The following is a 24,576-nucleotide window of genomic DNA, read 5'->3' as shown; positions in this document are numbered from 1 at the left end:
TAAAAAAGCTATCCTTTTACTCATTGACTCTTATTCACACCATGTATTAAAGTCTAATGGAAACTCCAATGTATTATCTAAAAATACTCTGTATCTACTTCAAAAGCTCACCACCACCAAATGTTTTGTTCAAACTGAACACTAATGGATAGTGAATTGCAATGAAAACTTTATGAAAATGCTTTATTCATCAAGGTAATAGAAACTCTTTCTACTTCAATATTTCTCTTTCATCTAGCTTGGTTACAACTTGGTTACTCCTTGTGTCTCTTTTAGAGATAAATTATAGAATTTGATCATCAAAACATTACAAAGTAGACAATTTGAGAAAAATAATGTTGAATTCATTAAGAAGAATCTTCTTTTTTCTACCCCTTAAACTTGCTCTACCGTCACTTTACCATTGATTGTCTATCAAATAGTCTTCATCAAAGATGGTCTTTAAAAAAAACATGTGTACTTGATCATGGGTAATCTTTAATAATTAGCTAAAATTTTGAGCACATCTATCTCAACAAATGTCAATCCTATCCAAAGTCTTCTACACTTGCTCCCAATCCAAACAATGATGCTTGAAGAAAAAATTAAAGCATTCTCCCTTTGCATTTTTAATTTCTTCTTTTAGCATCCTTTTGATACTTAAAGAAAGAATTAAACCATTGTCGCTTTGCTTTTTTTAATTTCTTTCTTGTAAGAATATCCTTTGGAAGTACGGACGACAAAAGATCATAAGATTCTACTTTTGAAAATATCCCTCACAAATATGTAGTTGGAGAAAAACCTAAACAAAATAATACCACTAGCTCTCTCTTCCTCATCGCTTACACCACCTACTACATTGGATTTCCCATCATCCATGGTTTGTTAGCTCCATCCCTATCAATCTCCACACTTCCAAATACAAAACACAAGAAATAAGGTCACACTGCATAATTATCTTTATGAGACATTGGCCTTTTCTCATTCATTGAGCATTTGTGCTACTATGGCATGCCATTAAAGTCTTGTGGAGTCATCACAAACCATTAGTAAAATACGCAAATAACTTCTTAGCATAAATGCAAATAGCATATGCACATTACTTACTAGTGACAAAGATGAGTTCCAATAAGCTACTATTTTCACTCTTGTTTTGTATTATGGCTCACAAAAAATTACTCAACATCATTGAACAAGCCACACAAATACATAGTGATTATTTACATGTGTGCAATTGAAAACACAACAATCAGCCCTCGCTAGTATCAAAACCCAACTAACCTTTCAAGCAAATATTCAATAGCAAATTATACATTGTCATGCAAAGACTAAGCAAAACAATGTAATGCTCTAGATTCTTTACATCTTAGAAATACCATCATATGCACAATTGCATTCTTCACATTATAGCTACTATCACAACTCTTGTCCATTTCCCAATACGACTATAACACAAAGAACACTTAACATAAATTTGATACATCAGTTCTAGAAAAGTAACCAAGGGTACAATCAAATAAAAGTCATAGTCTATAGCCTACAAAGGCACCCTCCCAACTTTATTTTAGTGTCTATTTAGAATCCTCGTATACTCAACTAAGATAGACTTCCATGCTCTTTATATCACAAAAAAATCACTTGTGTACTCAACTAAGAATAGACTTTCATGCTCTTTGTATCACAAAAAAAATCACTTTTGGTGAGTGGCCAATATAAGTTTGTTGACAGAGCTAATTTAAATAAATAAGATCTAGGCCCTTACATAGCTCAAGTTTCTAGTAAACATTTAACTTGGTTGATTTGAGCAAACGAATGTTACAAATGAGGACGAGACTTGCAAGAGACGCACTACTTGCCCCAAGGGGTTGAAAGATTGACATACAACATTACATGGTAACACCAAGGGCATTAAATTGTGTAAGAGCACTTTCCAAGGAGACAAACTACTAGGACTGAATAGATAAGATTTGACTGTCCCAACCATAGAAAGAAAGAATTTTCCCCTCCTATTTGGGGTACTTCAACTGTAAAGTGTCCATGCCAAGTCAACACCTTCAAGATATTTATTATCTTCCCATACAGTAACTCAATATAGCTACAAATTTCCCACAGCTCTACATTCATCACAATTGCCATGAACCCTGGCATCTCTACCTCACCACTAGTGAACTAGTAAGGGTTGCTCACAACTTGGAATTTAGTTCCCAGTGGTTGCAAAAGAACCATTTATTTACTCTTAATCTAATTAAGTGTACTGATTGGACACACAACACCTGAGCTATGCAGAGCAGTACTGGACTCTCAAAGTGTGTATTAGTGAAGTCAGCAGAGAACCAGAAAGCAAGTTGGGGTGTAATCTCAGACATACATATATGCTTTTATGAGCCCCTAAAACAATCTGGCTCTCATAACAGATTCAAAGCCCAAGGGCAGCCGCCTGCTGCCTGCTTTTAAGTCCAAACTCAACAATGCCAACACACTTTTTGTTTGTCCCCTTGAGAGTCCTGTAGTTTGGGAGCTTGGCTCTACTGATGTGAAAACGTCCCTTTTTCAAATCATGAAGTCTGATTCATCAGTCCAGCTCTCAAGGCAGACTGCTTTTCAAACACCCCTTCTAAGCCCACTGTCAGTTGCTGACATAGCTTGCTGGCACTTTGTTTTTACAGCTAGAATTTACATTTTCTATTCTGTGCAATGAAACACACTTCATGGCACCAAATCGCATGCGAATGAAATCAATATATAGGTGTATGTTCTAAAAGAAAAAATTGCCAGCCCCGCTCCAAAAATGGTGACTAATAAGATTCACCATTGACTCAAAGCTGTGGCTTGTTGCCCTTTACATCAAGGGCCTTTCAAGGTCGTAATTATGGGTACCTTTGACGCTGTATATCTATTGAAAGCATTAGATTTCAGCTCTAATGGGATCCTTTTTGAAGTCATGACCACTTACTGGATCAATGCTGCTCCCAGAATTTCGAAAACACTGAGGTCATACATCCACATTAGTTCTAATACAACTTTAGTAAAACACCAACAGACAAACCTGCAAGTGAACTTCAAACTGGTCTACAATCTAGAGGAGATTAAAAACTAGAGGGAAGGAATAATAATACCAAAGATGATTATATGAGAAAATTAAAACCTTGTAACAGACAGCTGAGCCATTGGGATAAAGAGCAAAAAGCTTAGTTCCAAATCGTGAGAAGCAAGATCCACAAGATGTTTGGTCAGTAATGCGAACGTATCTGGCACGTTCAGCAAGCCTCAACAGTCGAGCCTCGAAATTCTCAGCACGTGACAGATGCCTTACAATCTGCATGCATTTAATTCCACAACCAATTTTTAAATGAAAAACAAAACAGTTGCTTTAAGTAAAACAAGTCTGAGAGATATAGCATTATACCTGCCCTTCCCGATGAAAGTGTGTTCGGGACCTGAACATTCGAGCAATCGTTTCATAAGCCAGTTGCACAGGTACATTCAATGGTAAGGCCTACAAAAACCATATAGCTAATCATTCAACTTCCTGAACCGGTGTCATCCGCCCCTGCCTTCCACATTCACAAATCCAACCCCCTTGCAACAGAAAACTGAAAAAAGAGAGAAGCTTAAGAGGTTCATCCCTACATACACTCGTGTACAATCCAGAACTAGATTGGCACAGCCCACTAGATATTTACAGTTCGGATGTGATGAGTTTTAGTGAGTGACCCATTCAAGATACCCCATGTGTGTAATACATTTCAGTCCCACAGACTTCAACTTTAATAGAAACCTCTGCACACTTCCATCCATAGTTCTGGGAAGCCAGGTAACAGAAAGAGAATTGGAAATGGAAACAGAAGTGGGAACGGTGTGAATTTAGAGTTTCAGGGGCTTTCCGGTTAACTATACAAGTTCCCAGTAACAAGGCAGAAACAGAACTGGACATGAAAATAGAAACAGGAATAGAGAGATTGTTGAATAGTGGAACCTCAGGGAGATTCCAGCAACTATGCTTCCATCATAAGCTGGAAGACAAATATAAATACTTCTCACATAACTTGGTCCACAACACTGAGTAACTTTCTATTAAGAGAGAGTTCCTCGAATGGAAATACAGATCATAATAGTGTTTGTTTATATCCATTTGCATAGCATAGATCATCCCCCACCCCCGATGAAAAAAAAGGCCTATACCAAAAAAAGTGCACAACACTTAAGACCAATTTGAACTAGTTTTGAAGTCTTAGGCATGAAATGAGGATTCAGCAAAAAGAATCCTCTCCAGTGGTTTGAATATTAGTGCCTCACCGCCAAAACCTGGAGGGGGTCAAGACAAGTCCCATGAACTTGTAGCAGATGCACAGCAGCATTGTACATGGGTTCTCTCCCATCACCTGGCTTCAAGTACAGGTCCAGTAACCTAGTGTGCAACAAAGAACAACATAAAATTGGACATTTCATATCTCATTGGCACATGTGTGAAGTGCTTTATACCATGCACTTAATCATCAACCCACATCTACCTAAACATGTGGGCACTTGCACAAAACTGCAAATTGTACTCGTATATAAATCAAAGAGAGTTGAGCATTGAATAAAAGCAAACTAACTAGAAGCACCAGAATTAAGGTTAACAAAGTGATTCTGCATCACCTCATGTATGCATCTGGTCGGTCAAGTTCTGCACAGTACTGTTCAGCAGCTTCAGTGTCTCCTAGTTTCCTTATCAAATCAAAAGTCCTATATTTTAGGGAACTCCTTCAGCGGTGAAAAAAGAACACTTCTAAATCTAGAAACATACTTACAAGGCCAATATTTGAAATACTGACAATTCATCCCCTAGTTTTCTGTAAACAATTGCCTGTCATAGTACGTTTGTAATGCATCAAAAAAAGGATCTGGTGTAGAGTCACAAAAGCACATCTTACTTAAAAAAAACCTCTAACCTGCTCTCTCCAAAGGTCAGAACCTTGAATAACAGCAAGAACCGTACTTGGATCATAATTATTAGAAGATTCTAAAAAATCTTGCAACTTGCATCTGACATCATTTGAAGGTATACAAGAAGTATAAATGCTACAGTCAACAGGTATAGCATCTCCTTTTTTAAGGCTAGGATGCATGCCAACAACTACATCTGCTAAGCCATTTGTGTCCAAGCCATTGCGTACATTCTTGAACTCCTCTTCTGTTGTGCTCCCTGATTTCATATCATGGCTTTTATCAGAAGACTTTGAAACGACAGGTTCATCAGTGACTTCCAACCTTGTGATCTGTGTTGCTAGGCTTTCCATTGCAGATCTGGCAAGGGAAAGAGCAAGCAGAGTATGGTAGCGAGGTTCTTCCACACCTTGATCTTGCACTAGCCACTGCAAATACCTGTAATGGAAATGTGTATCCTTATGAAATCAGACCAGTATTCCAAGTTATACAAAAAAACACAAGAACGTAGAAATTTTCTTTGGGTTGACTTTAGCAGATGCAATCAAGGCTGCAGGTGTCCACCTTTGCTGCACGTATGTCTCGCTTGGCCCCAACCCATGAAGAACATCATCTACAAAGCCACAGGTTCATTTTAAGTTCCAAATATAGGAAACACAATTAAAACACCAAATCTACTATGCAGTCAACAACAGGCAAGAAAGTTGTGAATAAAAACAAGGCCCCCAATCTTCAACAGGCACACAGTCAGAGATCCGATTCTCCTCCCACTGCGGATTATTATCCATCTATTTGAAACAAAGAAGTTCAGACCTACGTCACCAAAGATAAAGATTGTACCCCCCGTCCCATGCGAGTGGCGAAATTGGCACAAAATTCTCTGGATTCCTAACTGTTTTAGCAATTTCAGTAAATCTTTTTTTGCTTTTAAAAAATATTGAATTGATCAATTGATGGTTTCTTTGGATTAATAACGAGTTGAAATATGGAGATCCCTTACAGAGGATTAGGCTCCAGAAAATTAATAATAATACTACAAATCTGTTGCTCGCACTGTACTACATGTGCCATATTACATGATTTCTGTTAGCAAGCATGTGATGTATGTTGCACAAGACCATGCATGCCCACAATCCATATTCCAATGACTCCTGATTATAATCTCTATCATGAAAAGTTTTTGCAATCCCTTTTCGCCATACTACATACTAGTTCTCCTTCACATTTCATATTATGCAGGCTTGTGTCTCTTTCTTTGCTCCCAATTTCAAACAATTGTCTTTTTATTTGTTTTGATGGCTTGATCAGAACTCTTCCTTACTACGGTAGTCAGTGGGCCAATCCACTTGCAAAATTACAATTTATTAGTAACAATATCCTGTAGCATATCTGGGAACATCAGTCACAGTGCTTCTTGATCATAATCTCCATCTTATCAACTCAAAATTCCTTGAAGGACTGCAAAAATTGTGGATGAATAAAAAGAGAGGCATCATCAAATCATTGAATTCAAGCTTCTTGTTTTTATGTGTTCAGAACATCACCCACCATGTTCAGTAGATTTCCATATGCTGATATACAAAGCCAAAGATAATGTCTAATGTAGAATAATGCACAAAGCCAATAATACATTCATCCACAAGCATGCATCATGTTTAGGACTTACGACTTAGTAATCCCCCCCCCCCCCCCCGGGTGGGGACCCTGCCCCGGGCAGGGGTCTCTCTCTCCCTTCTTGCCCTTATTAAGACGTACCTGAAGACAGTGCCTTGGCACGTTTAGGTGAGCTTAGTATCTGAAATGCAAGTTCTTGGCTGACCTTCAGGATCTGCAGTTTCAGAGTAAAATCACACACTTGTCAGGATTGCTATCTTGAATAACAAGCATTTCTTTAACCTAGGCTAGTATAGAGTATTAAGGTGCAATATAAGCAGTGTAAGTACCCATTTCAGATGCATTAGAACTAAATCTCCATCTGAAGAGGACTCTAAAAGCCTGGAAGCTTCACAAGCAGCAGCTAAACTGGAAGCATACATGGGATCAGTCTCTGTCAGCAGCACCTCATTGATTTCTCTATGAGCTCGAATCCCAGCCATTCTCCCGTTTGGTTTACCTTGGGCCAATGTTTGCCACACCTGCAGTGCTGAGGCTAGCATACCTTTGGTCTCATAAAGGAAGGCAAGTGTACGAAGCTTTTGGGAATCTTGCAATAGCTCTTCAACTTCCTCCTGCACTGTCCATGCAAGAAGGTGCACTGTCATGCTCCCTGCAAGCTGTTGAGTGGCCTTCTTGCTTGCAGCTTACAACATTTCTTATCAACCTGCTCCTCCACCAACATACACACAGCATGCATGGAATGGAGCTCTAAGGTCACCAAGAGCTCAATAAAAATGCACCATGCACTACTAAGTTTGCAAGTACAAAATGTTCATACATTATAACAAGTTGAAAAGTTTGAAAAGATGTACATACCACAAGACAGCTGTTTTGCAAAGCTGCAAATCTTTCCATCTCTCCAATAGAACCTACTTTGATTAGTAGTTTCATGAGGAGTGTATCCACGCCCTCCTTCATTGAAGTTGTCATGGCTTTGCTGCGTGCAATCCTCAGGTATCTGGATATTAAAAAACCAGCCAATAAATATGAAGTTCCTAAAATCTGTTTGTTATGCTTAGAGAGAGGTCACAAATATACAAAAAAGATTGCAGAAATAGTAAAGTAGGCTGAAAAGCCTACCGAATCACATGTTCGGTTGCCTGCATTGTATAATCTTCCACCATTGCACTTTTGCTTCGTGATGATGCAGCTAAGAAACCATGTCCAGTCTGTTTTTCAGGAAAGTCACTGACTGCTTGCAGAACTAGCCCCCTTTGGACAGCTTGTAATTTGATCTGAATAACATTTTCTAATGCTTGAGGTGGAGGATGTAAACCCCAATATCTATTTCTAGGAACCTGCAAAATTTGAAGAAAATGTAAACCATCTAGGCCAATCTCTTCTTCTTTGCTGTCAGAATTTATACCTTCAGCGTCCTTTTCAACTAGCAGTGTAATTGTTTCTTACAACCACTACCCGGGAGAAGGAAGGGGGGGGAGGGGGATATATTTTTTTAGAAATGCTTGTGTGGAGGTGTCTGTGTGTATGCCATTTCTTTCACTTACGAATGCTTGTCTAAAGGCATGTAATCTCCCAACTTTTCCTTTGCAGTTGCTTAATTGACACCTACAACAGTTGCACCATGCACTTCCACAGCTAACGTGCATTCAATTAGAGGGTGGACAATGCTCTGACTAAAGCAAACTTCACTCAGGCCATACTGAGTTTGCTAATTCCCTAGGCTGCCAAATCACTCTCACCAAAACATAGCATGCCACCATTCAGTGAATAAGTGCTTGTATGGAGGCATGTGCACAAATACCTTTTCTTTAATTATAGATGCCTGTCTAATTAATTTTCTTTTGAGGATATCTACTACCATCAAAGGCACCCAAGAATTGCACTCCAAACATCTACCACTACTTTGCATCCAACTAGAGCATGGCTAAGCCTAACCCTCTGTGAGAGTGCACAACAGAAGAAGGAACATGAACACAAAGACAAAGGAACAGAGAGAGACTACAAGAAAAGAAGAAAGAAATATACATTGAACGAGGAAAGAATACTGAATACAAGAGGACTGATCAGTCCCTGCACACAGCCCACAGCATCAATTAGGGCACCAAATCAGGCTGATGATGACCGCAGCACTAGAGACGAAGGAAGATGACGGAGTCAATGTGCACCTACCAAGGAAGAAGGAAGATGAATGAATAATCTACCAACTCAGTGGGGAGGCTATAAATAGCCAAATACCCCAAAATCTGACTCACCTGAAATCCGGGGCCAAAATATGGACAACCAGCATTTAATGCTGGTAAAATGCCAAAAAATCTTAGAAAAATCCCGAAAGGTTGGACAATGTCTAGTAGGTGAGACAAACTGACGAATGCAAAAACTACCCAAGAAATCTACACAAAATCCTGACTCGAGGAGAAAATGTAAAAGGTATTAAACAGAGTGTTCTAGAATGAGCTACCTCCTCCGTCAAAACAAGTGACGAACAAGTCACAACTCCTAAAGTCCTCATTTGACTCAAACTCACGCTCACACACAAGAGCTGGCAAGGCATAACAAACATGACTGCTAACACCCCCTCTCACCTTCTACATTTGATAGAAGGACAAGAAAGAAACAGATCCTGGGATGGCAAGAGGAATGCCAATGTCGATGACGTTTGTCAGTGTAAACTACCGATGAAGAAGCTCCTCACAATCTTGGGAAATTCCCTCTGAAACACTGGGAGCCAGGGAATCCATAGCCGCATCACCAAGATAGTACTCCTCTAAAAGGGATGGGGATTACGAGGGAACCACCGGAGGAGAGAATGGGGGATGGGAAGGAACTTGTGGAAACAGATGTAGTAATAGACAATTGCCTGTAAAGCGTGCTCTCTTGCCAACCTGTCGCAATAACAGCCCCTGTAGAAGATTTCTCAATACAAACAGCCTGCTCGATGAAGACCCAAGTACCAAGCCTAGTAAGGCCATAAATTGAGAGGAGTAGAAAGCCCAAGTCTGAAACATAAAGGGCATGTGAATGGGTGGTCGAATCGCAGTCGAGAGACAAAGGCAAAGTTCCAACACCACTAATAGGTACTGATACAATGTCATCAACAATCACTGAACCTTCAAAAGGACATAGATCCTACAACAAATCGCTCATGAAGTCATATGACTACAAGCTCCACTATCAACCAGCCAAAGCCTCTGAAGAAGGCTCCTCCAACTAAACAATATGAAGGAACACAGACTCATGGGTAACTACTGAAGTAGAGGTAGAAGACTCAAATGTTTTAGCTCCATCCTTTGCTAATGGACGAAGATGAGAATACTTCTTCCAACATTTCTTCTCTAGATGTATCCCCTTCCCACATCATGGGCATTTAGGCTTCTCCAAATCAAAGTCAAAGCTGGAAGAACTCTCTTGTTGCTTAGTCTTTGACTTCCCTTTCTTCTTCTTTCCCTCTCCCGAACCTGTAATAAAAGCTTTGGTGGAGATGGATCCACTAGCAACCTCTTTGGCGCATTCATCATGCTCCAAAACAAGTGGGGCAAGCTCCTTCCATAGAAGCTTCTCATGAATCCTTGATGCAAAAGGCTAGTGTAGAAGACATCAAACCAAGGAGATGGCAGCTAAGTCAAAAAAACCATAGCCATATCCTCTAAAGAGATTATCCTGACAAGGGACACAAGTTCATCCCGCATATCCACCAACTTGTTAACAACGAGCATCCATAATTTCTTCTCGTGAGTTGAAATCAGTAAATGAACATAACTTAAAATGCACAAATTACTTTAATAATCTCAAATATTGGACATCCTGTTGGCCCCAAGCCTGGCGCCCCTTTTGGTATTTCTTTAACTTGATTGCTAATGGAATGAGTACAAGCTGAGATTTACAATCTCCTTTGTTGTTCCAAAAGCCTCTTTGCTGTAGCAACAATCAACAATCAATTTGGGCCAATTATCCCTTGATTTTTCACCCAGGATTAACACAAATGAAACCACCAATTGTCCAAATGCTACCACAAATTACAATGAATGGACTGGCATCTGAATTCCTTGACAATTACCAAAATTTCAAATGCTAAATTTAATGTATGATGCCTTCACCAATTGGCACGAGTCCTAGGGTGGCTGTCAAACCCTAATTTCTGTAGAAATTTAGGGTTTACATCAGAGATCTCTCTATCATCCACCAAATTTGGCTGAGATCTACTCAAAATGGCTGAGAAATGCTGAGATCTCCTGAGAATAGGTTGGAGAAGATGAGAGAAAGCCAAGATGACAGAGAAATCTGATTTTCTTCGCGAGAAAACCCTAAATTCATCCTACTACCTGCTCCAACCTGTATTTAATGCAATCACCTACTGCCAAGCACCTCCAAAATGCTGTCACTTGATCAGCGATGCTATTGCCAACCCCTGGAAGGTGACTCCTTGCCCTCCAAATGGTTGTCTTCTACAGCAAATTGTTGTTCTTTGATCAGAAAATGGACCAACACCTCTCTCTCTCTCTCTCTCGTAAACTAAGTGAATGGCCCATCCATAATTAAATTGGCTAGGCCATTTGCAACCTGGAGTGATCCCTAATCTCTATTGACCCTTAAACTAGCATTAATTAATTAATTAATGTGAGTCCCTAGTCTCACCACCGATACTTATTGGACAAATAACTATCCTAAGGTCAAAACTAGCACCAACTTGTTAGCAATTATCAGAGTCTGGTCTGGTCGGACTGACACGTGGCAGTCCAATCGGACTGCCAGTCGAACTGATCAGTCAGCTGCATTTAATGCAGCCGACCTGCTTTTTTGGGCGCATTATTTCTGGCTATTTATAGCTGATATTCTGCACAGTCTTCCACACTTCTGTATGCAAATTACATGCTGGAGATCGTCCAGACTGCAACGTACTTCGAGGTGAACAGCAAGTTGCATCATTGAGGTAGAGACACGCAGCCCCGCACACTGCGCTCGTGTACATATCTGCATATCTTTGTATACAGCACACTTTATACAGCAGATCTTCATCTTCCACTGTCTCTCTCTCTCTCTCTCTTCTCTTTGTATTCACTCTCTCTCTCAGTCTTGGTCCCACGCTTCCGCATCGCTGCACTCTGACATGGTATCAGAGCAGTGAAGAAGGCCTGACTGAGTGAAGAACCTGCCTAAAGAGGAAATTCCATCGCGACACAAGGCTGCGTTTCCAGCGTTCGAGGGCGAGCGGAAGGGCTGCGCATCGGAACAAGGCTGAAGCGAGCGTGGGCGCGCGGGAAAGGAGTCCAGTTGGTGGATTTGCTGCTGTTTACTGCTGTTTGAAGAGGAGGAAGGCTGAGTTTTCAGCTTTCAAGTGCAGGTTTTACCTTTTCATCGCCTCCGGCAAGTGAAGAAGGTTCAGGACGCGGAAGAAAGAGCCCTAGCAGGCTGCATTTTCACAATCAGAGGGGGCTGCTTTTGCGTTTGTGAAGGCATTATAGGTAAAGATGTCTACAGAGATTGACTTGGAGTTCCAGACGATCATGGATCTGAAGGTGCCTATCTTACCGGCTCTTCCCGCAGGTCAAAAGCTCGATGGCGACAATTACCGCATCTGGCGCGTGATGATGTTGGCCATCCTTGAGTCTTACGATTTGGCGGAGCTTGTACAGAAGGAGATCGACCGGCCCTCGGTGAGAGATGAGTCCAAACTCTCTTCCGATGCTCGTGCGGAGTTGGCCAAGGCACAGTCTCACTGGGACAAACTGAATGCCCGGATTCGTTCTTTTCTTTTTCTGTCTTGTACTACAGCCGTGATAGCCCACATCGAGCACTTGATAGTGGCTCGGGAGATATGGCTGGAGCTTGACCAAATGCATAACCGGATGACCCTTATGAAACGGGTTTCTTTGGAGGTGCAGATGCGGACCTTATCCGTGAACAAGTCTTCTTCGTTGCGGGAGCACATCAACAAGCTTCGACAGCTTCAAATGCAAGTTCAGAATGCAGGGAAGCCCATTTCCTTCGAAGACATCGCGATCACACTTTTGTCCCAGTTGCCACCACGATTCGGTGCTTTTTACTCCGCCCTTATTGCTTCGGGGCGTGAGTCTACTCTTCGATGGGAAGAGTTGGTTCCTATGGTCTTGGACCAAGAGGAACAACTGAAGGGACAGCATGCTTCCAAGTCGGAAGCCTTGACAGGTCAAGCCTCTCAGAAGAAGGGGAAGGACCAAAAGAAGAAGGAGGAGGAGGACAACAAGTCAAAGAAGGACAAGGAAAAAGAATCCACATGCCATATTTGTGGTAAGACCGACCATTGAAAGAAGAATTGCCCCGACCAAGACAAGAAGAACACCAACAAGGACACGAAGGATTCTGGAGCGGTGGCTGCACCCTCATCAGCTGCGTTTCTTCATCTAGCAGTCATTGAGGACTCTACCCCAAAGGCTTCTTATGCTGCGATGTCAGCCTCCCAGGCTCGAGAGTGGATCGTTGACAGTGGTGCCTCCCAGCACATGACTCCTTCATTAGTTGGTGTTGCCCAGTTGCGACCTTCGCATAGGCAGATTCTCATCGGAGATAGCTCTTCAGTGTCTATTGCAAGCCGGGGTGAGATGCAGCTTATTCCAGATGGACGTGGTGGTACCCATACCTCAAAGGTGTTGCATGTGCCAGGTTTAGGGTATCATCTACTTTCGGTCCATAAGATTTGTTCACTTGGCCTTTTGGTGGAGTTTGACAGTGATTCGGTGCGAGTCCTTGATCGTGGGTCAAGGAAGGTTCTCTCATCAGGATATGAGGAGAACGGCATCCACAAATTGACATCTTCTATCGCTCTCCCTACTCTTCTTCTTACCTCTCAGACATAGTCAGAGCTATGGCATGCTCAGTTTGGTCACCTCAACTATGATTTTCTTCGGAGGGCGTCACGTGGACAGCTTGTTCGAGGGTTGCCGGACATAGTGGTGAGCCAGCAGCCATGCATCTCCTGCATTCGTGGGAAGCAGCATAGGGATGCGATTCCCAACAACGCTTCGCGGCGGTCTACTTCCCCGATGGAGCTTGTATCTACGGATCTTTGTGGCCCTATGAGGAACGAGTCCTTGAAAGGGAGCTCGTACTTCATGTTGATCGTAGATGACTACAACAGGATGACTTGGGCCTATTTCTTGGCGTTGAAGTTGGAGGTTTTCTCCCACTTCAAGGATTGGCTTCTCTTTGAGGAGAACCGATCGGGCCGGCGATTGAAGACCTTGCGATCCGACAAGGGTGGTGAATTTGTTTCTAATGAGTTTGCTCATTTTTGTGCAGATAAAGGTATTCACCAGGAGTTTGCTAACACCAACACTCCTCAAGAAAATGGCATTCTTGAACGGAAGAACCGAAGTGTGATCGAGATGGCGTGCACCATGATGGAGCACCGACAGATACCGCAGTTTCTGTGGGCCGAGGCTATGGCTACTGCAATCCACATTCTTAATCGATCCCCCACTTCGGCCGTTGATGGGATGACACCTTTTGAGGCTTATTTTGGGACTAAGCCCGATGTTTCTTATTTTCGGGTTTTTTGGTGTGATGCCTATGTCCACATTCCCAAGACTCATCGTGATAAATTTGAAGCCGCTTCCCGAAGACAGGTGTTTGTTGGCTACAGCTCTCAGTCCCAAGGCTATCGTTTGTATGATCCCGTCAAGCGGGATGTGTACACCAGTCGAGATGTGCGGTTCGTGGAGGTTCCGGCCATAGCAACGGGTGAGGAGCATCCCGTTCTTGGAGATCCAGGGGAGAGTTGGGCTCCCGAGACAGTTCCTTTGGGGCCCGTGCCTTTTGATTCTGATTCTGTTTCCAATACAGAGTCTACTGTTCCACCGGTCACCCCCGAGGAGTTACCACCGATGGATATCACAAAGTCTTCAGCTGCTGGAGAGAGATGAGGCGAGGTCCGGCCTCCTCCTCGTTGGGTCCGTGAGACACTCCGAGATTCAGGGATCGAGGGGGTCCCTGAGGAGTGGGGACCGCAGGATGGTCCGCGGCAATCACGGAGGCACCAGGCACATTCTACGAAGCTTGTTTGCTCTAACTATTGTTTGATGACCCGTGTTATGCAAGATCGAGAGCCCACCTCCGTGAAGGAGGCTTTACAGTCCACACCATGGAAGAAAGCTATGGAAGCCGAGTTGGAGGCTATTGAGAGGAATGGCACTTGGTATCTCGTGCCTCGCCCCTCGAATAAGAAGGTGATTGGCGTCAAATGGGTCTTCAAGACCAAATAACTTAGCGATGGTTCTTTGGACAAGCACAAGGCTCGCCTTGTTGCTAAAGGTTTTGCACAGCGCCCAGGGATTGATTGTTATGACACTTTTGCCCCCCTGCTCGTATGGCGACTATTCGAGCTGTTCTTGCCTTGGCTAGCCATAGGAGATGGCCTGTCTATCAATTGGATGTGAAGTCGGCCTTCCTCAATGGTGATTTGAAGGAGGAGATCTATGTCGAGCAGCCTCCTGGCTTTGGATCTTCAGATGGGCAAGTCTACCAGTTAAAGAAGGCCTTGTATGGCCTCAAGTAGGCTCCGCGTGCATGGAACGAGAAGATTGATTCGTTCCTTCAGTCACAGTTGGGATATCGGCGTTCCAAGGCCGATCCGCAGCTTTATGTACACACTTCCGAGGCTGGTTGTGTGCTTTTTGTGTTGTATGTTGACAATTTGATTGTCACATGTGATCATGCACAGAGGTCAAAGAGACGAAGGCAGCTTTACATCAGGCGTTCGAGATGATAGACTGGGGTCTACTCCACTTCTTCTTGGGCCATGAGATTTATCAGTCTCAGAGGGGGCTTTTCATCCCTCAGCAGAGATATGTACAGGAGCTCTTGGTTTCTTTTGCGATGGAGGATTGTCGGACCATTTCTACTCCTATGGATCCGAACTGGAAGGCCACTTCACATTCCACTTCTCCCTTGGCAGATGCTTCCCGCTACCGTCAGTTGATTGGATCATTGATTTGGCTCCTCAACACTCATGTTGATCTTTGTTTCGCTGTTGGTCTCTTGGCGGGGTTCATGAGTGAACCTCAGACGGTGCATTGGCAGGCTGCCCAGAGGATACTTCGGTATTTGAGGGGGACATCTGACCTAGGGATTCATTATCCAGCAAGCACAGGTGGTTCAGATCTTGTACTTGCAGGTTGGAGCGACTCGGATTGACCTGACGATGTGGACCACAGGCGGTCTACTACAAGCTACTGTTTTACCTTGGGTGTAGGTGTTATCTCGTGGAGTAGCAAGAAGCAGCCCGCAGTAGCCCTTTCGTCTACTGAGGCGGAGTATCGGGCCACGTCTTTCACCACATGTGAGGCTGTGTGGCTTCGGAGATTGTTGGAGGAGCTTGGCTGCCCCCAGACTCGTCCTACTTTGCTGCAATGCGACAATGAGAGTTGCATTGCCTTGGCATGGAATCCTGTTTTCCATGCCCGGACGAAGAACATCGAGATCCAGTACCACTTCATCAAGGAGAAGCTTCTGGATGAGACCATAACTGTGGAGTACTGCAAGACGGAGGACAATCTTGCAGATTTGTTTACGAAGGCACTTCCCCAGGCTCTACTTCGGAGACATGCCAAATCCCTCAGGCTTCTGCCCCGCCCAAGCTCTGAGAGGGGATGTTAGCGATTATCGGAGTCGGCTGCATTTAATGCAACCGACCTGCTTTTTTGGACGCATTATTTCTAGCTATTTATAGTCGATATTCTGCACAGTCTTCCACACTTCTGTTTGCAGATTACAGGCTGGAGATCATGCAAACTGCAGCGTACTTCGAGGTGAACAGCAGGTTGCATCGTCGAGGTGGAGACACGCAGTCCCACGCACTGCGCCCGTGTACATATCTGCATATCTTTGTATAGAGCACACTTTATACAGCAGATCTTCATCTTCCACTGTCTCTCTCTCTCTCCTCTCTGCGTTCACTCTCTCTCTTAGTCTTGGTCCCACGCTTCCGCATCGCTGCACTCTAACACAACTGACCCCCAAAGCGCAACTCACATAACTTATCACAACTTTTGCCTTTGACACTCCACTGAATCCTCAAGGTCCTTGGCTTGTTACCATGAAATAACTACCATGTGCATCACATGTCCTAAACAACCTTGCACGTTTGATTAATATCTTAATCAAATGTTATCAGCAAGATTAGAGCATCTAAAAATTTAACGTCCTCATGCTAGACCTTCCCCTTGAAATCCTTGCAATCGTCCTCGATTGCATTGCATTGTGCCAAAAGAAAAGCATACTACATTGGAATTTCCATAAGGCATCACAGTCATAACATTGGTCACTGTTGTCCAACCATGCCATATGTCCCAAACCTTGCTGATAGTTTCCAGCCAGTATAAATATGATGTAAATTTGAAATACAATCTAGAACTACTACTAGAAACTCATTGGATGCATCCATAACTCATATTTCTTAACTATTCTAACTTCAGATCCATAGTAAAATATATTCTCAGCATGAACCATGGTTGAAGCTATCAATGGCATTTACTAACATGCTTCTTTCCATGAAACCAGCTGTAAACCATTGAAAACTAAGTATAATCTAATCACTTGTTACTGATCTATAATTGATCACAAACTGTTGCAAATGTGACCTCAAACTGATCACAAACTCATTGCAAAAACTGATCCAATAGATACAAAACTAATCCTAAAAGTGACCATAAACGGTTCTCAAACTGATCAAAAACTTAGCTGAAACTGATCTGAATTTTTCTCTCAAAATTGAGACAAAATTCATGCTAAACAAATCATAAGCTAATACAAAAGTATAGTTTTAGTGCCCGAATGAAACTCATACTCATCCGCATACATCTCACAATGACTAGTACACTAAGTAGTCACCCCATGGTAGCCATATTGTCACCACAATACCTTGGATATATACTAAATGCAACTGAGATCCACTACATACAAGAGTTGTCCACAACTAGAGAAGCAGCAACATTGCCATGATCAACATCATCAAATGCTACCAGCTTGCCACTCTTTCCACTTTACTTTTGCATTTGGTTCCGATATTCCGGCCCTATTCTCTCTTCCTCCTTCAAAAGCATCTCTTTATTGTTGTGTTTTGAATTCTCTCCTCAATTGCTGACATCAATTTACTACTTTGTGTGTCATTGCTTCTCCATCACCAACTCATCGCTACCATACATATACTTGTGTTTCCATCCAATGTTGCCACCCCTCTTGCTAGCAATGTTTTGGCTCTACTTAATCTTCATCGATGGCCATCACCACCAAGAGCTGCATTCTAAGCCTTTGGAGTTGCATTTGCTGCCTCAACGTCCATTCTTCATCAGATTCAGCATTGCGCATTGGTGGTTTGCTGCACTTAGAATCCATCTAAGTATAACACTCTTTCAACAATGTAGCGCCTTATGGGCAATCAACTTGCTCTTTTTGGGGCTAAGCTGTAGCTCATTTGTCTAGAATCTCCTGCCAAAGACTATAGATACTCCACTCTTCCAGTCTTGTTGTATCGGATCACATCCATCTCGAGAGAGGAAGTTTGAAGGTATTGTCGATCAATACGTGTCATTCACCTATGTGGTCTGTAAGATATATTGTGTTATATTATGGATTCTAAAACCAGCCTTCCTCCTCGGATAGGGTAGTAAATCCCTGATTACAACTTAATTACAGCTAGAATCAATAAATGCAAATCTGAAAATACAAATTTACCTACTGATCTTGGACAATGCACACCCAATTGGCCCCCAAATTGGCGCCCCTTTCGATATTTCTTTAGCTTTATTGAAGGAAAAAGTTGACTTACAATGGGATTCTCCCAATCCCTTTCGGTATTTCAACTCCCCCTTGCTGTCCAAACTGAATAGCAAGTCTTCAATCTATTTTGTCCCTTGATTCGGGCACTCAATTGGCCTTCACTAACTTCAGAGACGATGGAAATGCCCAAATTCAATGGCTGGCTAGTCCTCCACTTGAATTCAGCTGAAATTCACCTTCAGTCTTGTTGAATCCAAGTCTTGGAGCTTTTAATTTTTGGCACGCTTCCCAAGGCTGCTGCTAAACCCTAATTTCTGCTGTAAATTAGGGTTTACAACAGAGAAATTTGCGATTTCTCAACCTCCAAGGGTCCAAATGTTGAGATCTTCAGAGCAAGGCTGTGAAATGGCTGGGACATGAGAGGGAAAGCTGTAGAGAGAGAAAATTCAGAGTTTTGTCGCGAAGAATGACTGAAAATCAGTCAAGTGCATCTGCTGCCCTGCCACAACAGCATGTAGGTGCAAAGAATTGAAGAAAATCAATCATTTACCAAGGCCTAGTCACCAAATCGCTGTGGAAGATCCAAGAGCCCCAATCTAAGTAGGTCCTCGAGATCCTAGGTATGAGTAGACGAAATGACTGCTCAAAGGAGAGCCACTCCTCAAAAGTGAAAGGTGGTGGTGTGGGAAGAACTTCATGGCACATAGGGTCCCTCTCTAAATAGGAAGGTATAGAAGTTGGAGCCCTCGCTAAAGCCGAAGAAGAACTAGAAGGCCCCTCTAAGAGTAAAGTAAGAAAATCCCCCTCTGAATCCCAGTCTGAGAGAGAGAAGAAATCCAACCAATCATGGTTCACCGACTACAAAGCATCAAATGATGAAGGAAGTGCCACTGGTTGTGCCGAAGAGGGTATATGGGGCTCGGAAGAAGAAGCCGAAAAACACCCAAAAGTGGCCTCTCGAACTTGAGTGGAAGAGGGTGGGAAACAGTTGCGAGCTCTCAGGAGAGTGGGCTACGGAGGAGATGTGGGCTGTAGAAGCCACTATACCTGGAAGTGGGTGGGGGAAACCTCCACGTAGTGGGTGGTCTCCAAGAGGGTTTATCACCTCGTAAGGTCTTAGAGACTCTGTGTGCTCAAAAGGACTTAGTGTGCATCAGTTACAGCTTATTGCCTTGAGTATAATACTCCGATAGCCGATGCAAAACAATCTTTGTGGCCCAGAAAGGAGAGGTGGCACAAGAAGTGCCAGGTGGGAGACGCATATACTCTGAGGGGGTGGGGAGCAAAGATCGAAGTCGACAAGCTTCAGGGGGATGACCATTCGTACCGTAGTAGTAGCACCTAGTAGAAGGGCAATCTGTCGATGGAGACGCCATGGTACCGGGGTGGCAAACTGGAGAAGGGAGGGTGGGAGGGAGAAAAAGGATATCTCCCAATGTGCAATAGAAATGTTAGAGAAATCAAATGTTGATGCCGAACCCGCCACCGGTCTTTGTATTCTCTGATGAGGAGGATCTTTGTGGCTCTCTAAGCACCTCCGACTCTAATACCATGTCAAAACGACTAAGTGACCAAAGAGAGAGTGGGTTTTGCAAGGGAAAACATAGCGTATACGGCAAACACAGAGAGAAAAGTAACATAGAAGATGATGAAAGATGAATCATGCTGATGAAGTGAATTTGATACAAGGGTGCTATAGCACAAAGGAAGCCCTAGAGTGCAGGAAGATTACCGAAGAAGCCTCTGAGTCTACAAACACAAGATGAGGAGGTGTCGCCTCAAGTAGGGAGACTACCGTCAAAGGGTGAGGAGCCTCTAAATCTGCAAACGCAAGGATGAAGAGTGGTACCCATGAGTTGCTATCCTCTTTGTATATCCCCTACCAGTTATCATTTATGTTGTGGTATATTTCAACAACAAAATCATTAAGGATGGTTTGTAGTGGGCTGCTTTGTAGACCCAAGCCTTTCTTAAGGGATTAGCTAGGAACACTTTAGGGTTTCCCAATTATACAAAGGGATCTATAGCACATTGGCTCGTAAGCTTAGTATAGAGTTGTATGTTGGAAGCTTGCTCTCTCTTGGAGAGCTTGTTTAGCTTGGCTAAATGTGGCCTCAGTCTTTGGCTTATGTGGGAGCTGACTCGCATACCTTGCACAAAAAGTTATTCATCTTTTAGCAAGAGTCTAGTTGGTTAAGGGTTTACTGCATCACATGTATGTACCACCTTTCTGTTTTGAATTATCACATAAAAGCATCATGCAAAGCCATAGGGAATCACTAGAAAATTGCTCAAAGCCATATTTCCTTTATAATCTTCATAATAAGTGTACTCCTAGTGTCCACGTATCTGATGCTAGCTTTGCTTAGAGTCACACACACATCAGATAGCTTATGTCATTATCTCGCTTGCTTGAACTAGTTAACCATGCCTTTAACACACATAGGCATTGCACCAAAGGCCCAATTAAAAACATGTTGGGACAACCATTAATGTCATGTTTGAGGTGCACTCTTCAAGTAATCAATGCATTCCAAAAAAGAAATATTAGCTAATTGAATGGCAAAGCAATGTAACTTACTATGGATCGCCAACGCTCTGTCAAAGTTGGAAAGAAAGGAAATATTTCTGCTGGATGCATCACATGTGATTCCAAAAAGTGGTCCACTGCATCTTTGAAGTTTAGATCAAAAAACAAGAGAAATCCTGCCTGCGCATGCACAATTGCCAACTTCTCCCTTGCATTTTCAACCTCCATTTCCGCTGCACACTCCTCTGCCAATCCAACAGCCTCGTCAAATTGTCTTTGTCTCAATAATTCTTTCAACTGCTCATCCACAGGCACTCTTTCAAGGCAATAAACCTGCTTCATCAATTTAAGCATTCAGAGCAGAGACACACACAACGTCACATTCCCGTGAAGACACACACGCAGAGGAGAACTGTTTGAATAAGCATGTGTGCATGGATGTACAACTCCAAAAGGAAAATTAGCTACACAGCCTACCTTTACAGCACTAGAAACAGCAATGTATTTGCCATCATCATCATCAGTGACAAGATGCGGCCCAATGGCTGTATCAGACAGCATCAGTGACTGCACTTTTGCACCTGTCTTGCGGTGGTATAATTCAACCAGACCCCGCTTGACCACAATCACATAAGTTAAGCTTTGTCCAATGGCATCTGGAACATCATGAAAGACAAGGCTACTAGATGTGGGCTGCCCATTTGCATTCAGAACAACACCAACAGTATCCATTAGAAGGAGAGCCTCTACATCCTTTGGAAAAGGCTTCAATAATGGTGGGCTAACAAGGTCTACAGGAAGCGAGAAAAGACGGGAAGACTGTCCATCTATTATTGAGAATATCCTGTACTCCTGGAAGTTCCCAGTGATGATAGAATTTCCTATCCATGCCATGGTTATCACGTCTTCAGGTCCATTGATCTCTTTCACCTTCAATGCCACGGCACTGTTGTCCGCCGTTCCTATATTAGCCTTTTTCCCCCTGCTTGCAATTCTGACCTCATAGAGAACCAGCTTCTGCTTTGCTGCCACTGCAAATCTTTCAACGCCACTAAACTTCCTGTTTGGCGACTCTTGAATGCTTGACTCGGATCCTTGGGAGCCTGCATTGGACTTACTTATGGTGAATGCATTAGGTTTTGCATCGAGGTGCTCCCCTCTAGATGGGGAGGAGATACTTCCGGGCTCTCCATTAAGCAGATTCCAACTTCCCCGTTTCGCAGAGAGCTTCCCTGATCCAAATAACCTACCAAGCTGTGAGCTCTTCCGAGGGGTCTCAAGTGGAGAGAGAGCCTCGCCCGGGGCACCTGCAGCACTAGAAGGGCCTCTTCCTTTCACAGGCAGGTGCAGGCTATTGATGGTGCAGCCAAACGCGCGGGTTATGTTGACGGCACCCTTGCCAAAGGGAAACAAATCCAAAGTGTCGAGGCTATGGAGGTCAAGAACAGCGACCTGCTTGTCCAGGACGGCGGCGATGGCTCCCGAGCGGGGAAGGGGGCAGAGGCATTCGACGGGGGCTTTGCCGAGGCTGACGCTGGCGGAGAGGAAGAGGGCGCTGCTGCTGAATTCGGTGGCACCGGGGGGCTTGGAAGGGGAGGGGGAAGGGGACCGGAACCAGGTGTAGAGGAGCAGGTGGCCGGAGTCGGTGCCGAGATAGAGGAGGAGGCGATCCTCAGGCTCCTCCTTCTCTCTGTTGACGATGGCGATGGATCGGAGGCTGCAAGAGGGGATCTGAGCCTGCTGCAGGGGGGATGCCTCCAGGGCAACCCTGAGAAGGCCTCTGCGTACCGCTTGCTGGCGCTGGGGTTGCTGCTGCTGCTGGGAGGGAGGAATTTTCACATCAGACACCTCCATGGAGTGGAGGAAGACGATGATGGAAGCTGGAGCAGCCTTCCCACATAGCTTTTGTTCTTCTCTGAGAACACGCTTGCCAACATATGCACCTTCTTCCTTGTCGTTCAAGTAGCCCACGCCCACTGTGATTCCATCACCAAAGGATCCATGTAATTACTAGCACAACACAACACTTCTCAAGGGTTAATCTTATTTTGATTGTGTGCCTTAACCCTATCCATCCACACAATGTTGCTTAATCCAATTCAGCAAGATGTTATTGTCGACATAGGCTTAATCTTATTTGGTTTCATTGGGGCAATACATGCTTAATCCTATCCACCAAGCTCTTATCTCACTTGATTTCATCAAGACAATGTAGGCCTAATCCTATTTATCAAGGCTTCACCTTATCTGACTGCATCATCAACACAGCGTTTGCTTGCTCTTCTTTTTCACCGACACTTCATCATATTCAAATAAACCAACACAACACATGCTTAATCATGTCTATTGAGACTGTATCTTTTTTAATTTCCTCAACAAACTATAGGCTCGATCTGATTCATCAATGCCTCACTCCATTTGATCTAGTCAACGCAATATTGGCTTAATCTAATTCATCGATGCTTCACTTTATTTAGTTCCATTGGCACAATATAGCCTTAATATGATTCAATAAGGTTAAACTTGTTTTGGTCTTGACAACACAATATAGGCATAATGATAATGCTACTAATCAAGGCTTAATCTATTTATCCTTCTCCACATTGCCCTTATAAGAAGTGCCAACTAGACCTAAGGTTTTCTAAAACACATCCAAACATATGCTTTGGCCAATCCAAAACCAAAAACCAATGAGTTTAAGTGCACAAAGCAAACTATGAAGCCCCTACATTCATTAAATGAATGGCATGTTGACCACTTGGGCAATGACTAGTTGTTGTTGCATGAAGCATTCTAAAAAAAATCAAATGAAATGAGTGTGTTGTCTAAAATCACATAGTGACACACAAATTAATGTCTCTTTGTAGAGGTGGTTAGCGGAGTCTTCCAAGGAACATGTTCTTAAAAGAAGTAGCGAAATCATAAGCTAGTGGCACAAGGTTTTGCCTTTGAGTCTAATTAGGCACTCGGCTCAAAAAATGAAAATTGGAGAAGTCCAAAATGAGCCTAATCAAATGGAAATTGTCATATACCAAGAAAGATGAATATACAATATGAAGGGAGTGAGCCCTGAAGTGAAAGCATGGAGTGGAAGTAAGAACTATGGTGGAAGGAGCAAGAGCGAGAGAGAGACACACACACAAGATGTGGGAACTCTAATAGTCACAATGTGTGACCGGCCTTCCATTTATTCAAATTTCACTAAAAGAATAAAGAATGAAGTGACAATGATGGATGCCTGTCACCTGCAATGTACAAGTCTGCAGGTATGCGGGTATTGTTAGTGTAACTAATACACAAGCAGCTAGGCACAGGTGCTTTTACCCCCAACAACCTCCCACTTAAAGGCGAATGTGCCCCTAGTGAGTAGAGAAAAAGAAAAAAGTGACAAAGTATAAATGTACATAAGTATAATAGGATGAGAAAAGACATCATCTCATCCAACGCTCATCAACTTCCTAAGGAATGTAAAATGCTCCAATGAGAGACTTTTAGTGAGTAGATCTATAGGATTTTGGTTAGGTGAGATCTTGACAAGCTCAATGGACTTGTCCTCAGTGACCTCTCGAATAAAGTACTAACGCACCTCAATGTGCTTCGTCTTCAAATGGAAGACCTAATTCTTGGCCAATTGAATAGTACTCATAGAATCCGAATGTAGCATAGGAACCACATCAATAATGCCAAGGTCTACCATTAGATGGCCTAACCACAGAGCTTCCTTATAAGCCTCAGTGGCTACAACATACACTACAAAGGTGAAGACATAGCTA

At 43.1% G+C, this 24,576-nt stretch overlaps 1 protein-coding gene across 1 annotated transcript; it reads right to left on the bottom strand.

The window, feature by feature from the left end:
• Positions 1-826: 826 nt before the first annotated feature.
• Positions 827-22,808, bottom strand: LOC148034569 (Vacuolar sorting protein 39). The gene is made up of 14 exons (XM_087679519.1): positions 21,281-22,808; positions 20,855-21,136; positions 7,645-7,862; positions 7,381-7,522; positions 6,852-7,136; positions 6,664-6,736; positions 5,473-5,521; positions 4,914-5,346; positions 4,773-4,828; positions 4,621-4,689; positions 4,276-4,387; positions 3,386-3,475; positions 3,125-3,295; positions 827-2,965 (listed from the first exon to the last, which is right to left on the bottom strand). Exons 1-14 carry the CDS (start codon positions 22,655-22,657, stop codon positions 2,885-2,887), a joined length of 3,438 nt encoding a protein of 1,145 aa, XP_087535645.1. The 5' UTR covers positions 22,658-22,808; the 3' UTR covers positions 827-2,884.
• Positions 22,809-24,576: the final 1,768 nt, after the last annotated feature.

Source organism: Lygodium microphyllum, chromosome 6 (assembly GCF_053477565.2).
Source record: "Lygodium microphyllum isolate KBCC chromosome 6, Lygodium_microphyllum_v1.1.10, whole genome shotgun sequence".
Lineage (NCBI taxonomy): Eukaryota > Viridiplantae > Streptophyta > Polypodiopsida > Schizaeales > Lygodiaceae > Lygodium > Lygodium microphyllum.
This window is presented reverse-complemented; position numbering and strand designations above follow the sequence as displayed.